General features: G+C 44.8%; 1 protein-coding gene across 1 annotated transcript in view; it reads left to right on the top strand.

Annotated features, from left to right (window-relative positions):
• Positions 1–234: 234 nt before the first annotated feature.
• cers4a (ceramide synthase 4a) overlaps positions 235–1,620 on the top strand; it is a 13,272-nt gene continuing 11,886 nt past the window's right edge. Inside the window, 2 exon segments of the mRNA XM_029429766.1 lie at positions 235–346; positions 1,444–1,620. Of these exon segments, the coding sequence (XP_029285626.1) occupies positions 1,445–1,620 (176 nt within the window). The 5' untranslated portion in view covers positions 235–346; position 1,444.

The raw sequence follows: 1,620 nt of genomic DNA, 5'->3' as shown, positions 1-1,620 counted from the left end.
CAAATTTTTGATACTTAAAATAACATAACATTTAAATGGTAAACAACTTCAGTTGTGGATAAACTTTTTTGGAGCTTTACTGCAGTCAACAGACAAGATGACGTCCCATGTTTTAAGATGATCATCTCTGTACTGACAGAATAACAGCTGTAACACAATATCATGCTGACTGTGACACATATATATATACACCATATGCTTATCTCATGCACAAACCCCAGAATGAGATGACGGCGGTGACAGCGCGTGCCTCTCTCCCTCAGCAGGAGCAGGTTGCGTCAGACTCGCTCCTCCTCTCACGTTTGCTGCTGTGCGCTTCGCATCTCCATCACAGGCGCACGGACAGGTAACCGCAATGTTGCATTTATTCTATTATGGAACAGCAGTAGGGCGGCTTAACAATGTTGCATCTGTAATAGACATGTGATGTCAGAGGGAAGCTGTTTGTTGGTGGGGCTGGTCAGCGCGAGGCTTCCTGTGGCTGCCACACATTGTGGGTTATTATTAATAATAATAGCTTATGTGGCGTTTCTTGTCATATGTAACCTGGTTGGTGCAGGATGTTAACATCGTTTAACACACGCGCTCATGTTGAACCGCGACAACCAACGTGACGCTGTTAGAAGCAGCGTTTAAACTCAAACCGATCAGCTGTGAGCATCTGTGTGTTTATCAATGTGTTTGTGTGTATGAGTATATGCGTGCGTGCGTTTCATTCATGCATCAAGCTGTTGTGCAGGTGATACAGACGCTCGTGTTTGGTTTTTTTTTTTGGGGGGGGGGGGGGTTACCTGGTATGTAGCTAATGAGCTGTAATGTTGTTTCTTGTTGTTATTTCCATTGCATGGTGGTGTGAAGCTAAAACAATTAGTCGATTAAGCGATTAGTTGATTGACAGCAACTACTCTGATAACTGTAATTGTTGTTGTCGTTGCTCAGGCAAGAATCTGAGTCTCATCTTCTCACATGTTGGGCTGTGCTGACAAACATCAAGCAGTTTCGTTGACAGATCTGTAAAACTGAGATTCTCCACAAAGAATCCTGCAAACGCATCACTTTAAATCTCGTGTTTACCAGAGAGGTGCTCACAAGTTTCTTGGAAGTCATTAAGCATCAACATAAAGCATTAAAAATGACTAATCGACTATAGAAATGTTTGTCGACTCAGAGGGGAAGTCCTTCTCAAATGTGATGACTCGCTGCTTTTCTTTGTCATATATGATCGTGAACTGAACATCTTTGGGGTTTGGACTGTTGGTCGGATACAAAGAGGAATCAGAAGATGCCACCTTGAGCTTTGGGGAATTTAAAACATGCAATATTTGCTCCCTGTGCTTTTTCTAAGGTCTAATCTTGAGGGTCTCGGCTGCTGTTTGGTTTAAATAAGCATCAATGCTGCACCAGGTCGGGTCTCCTCACATGAAACTGTTCTCCTCCCCTCAGCATGGAGGCCCTGCTCAATGAGTGGCTGTGGCAGGAGGAGTACTGGCTTCCTCCTGGCGTCCGCTGGCAGGACATAGAGGTGAAGGAGGACGAGGGACGCTTTCCTCGACCCAGAGATCTCATCTACACCTTGCCCCTGGCCTTCGCCTTCATAGCCCTCAGATATGTCTTTGAGAG

The sequence above is a fragment of the Cottoperca gobio genome, chromosome 4 (genome assembly GCF_900634415.1).
Source record: "Cottoperca gobio chromosome 4, fCotGob3.1, whole genome shotgun sequence".
Classification (NCBI taxonomy): Eukaryota; Metazoa; Chordata; class Actinopteri; order Perciformes; family Bovichtidae; genus Cottoperca; species Cottoperca gobio.
This window is presented reverse-complemented; position numbering and strand designations above follow the sequence as displayed.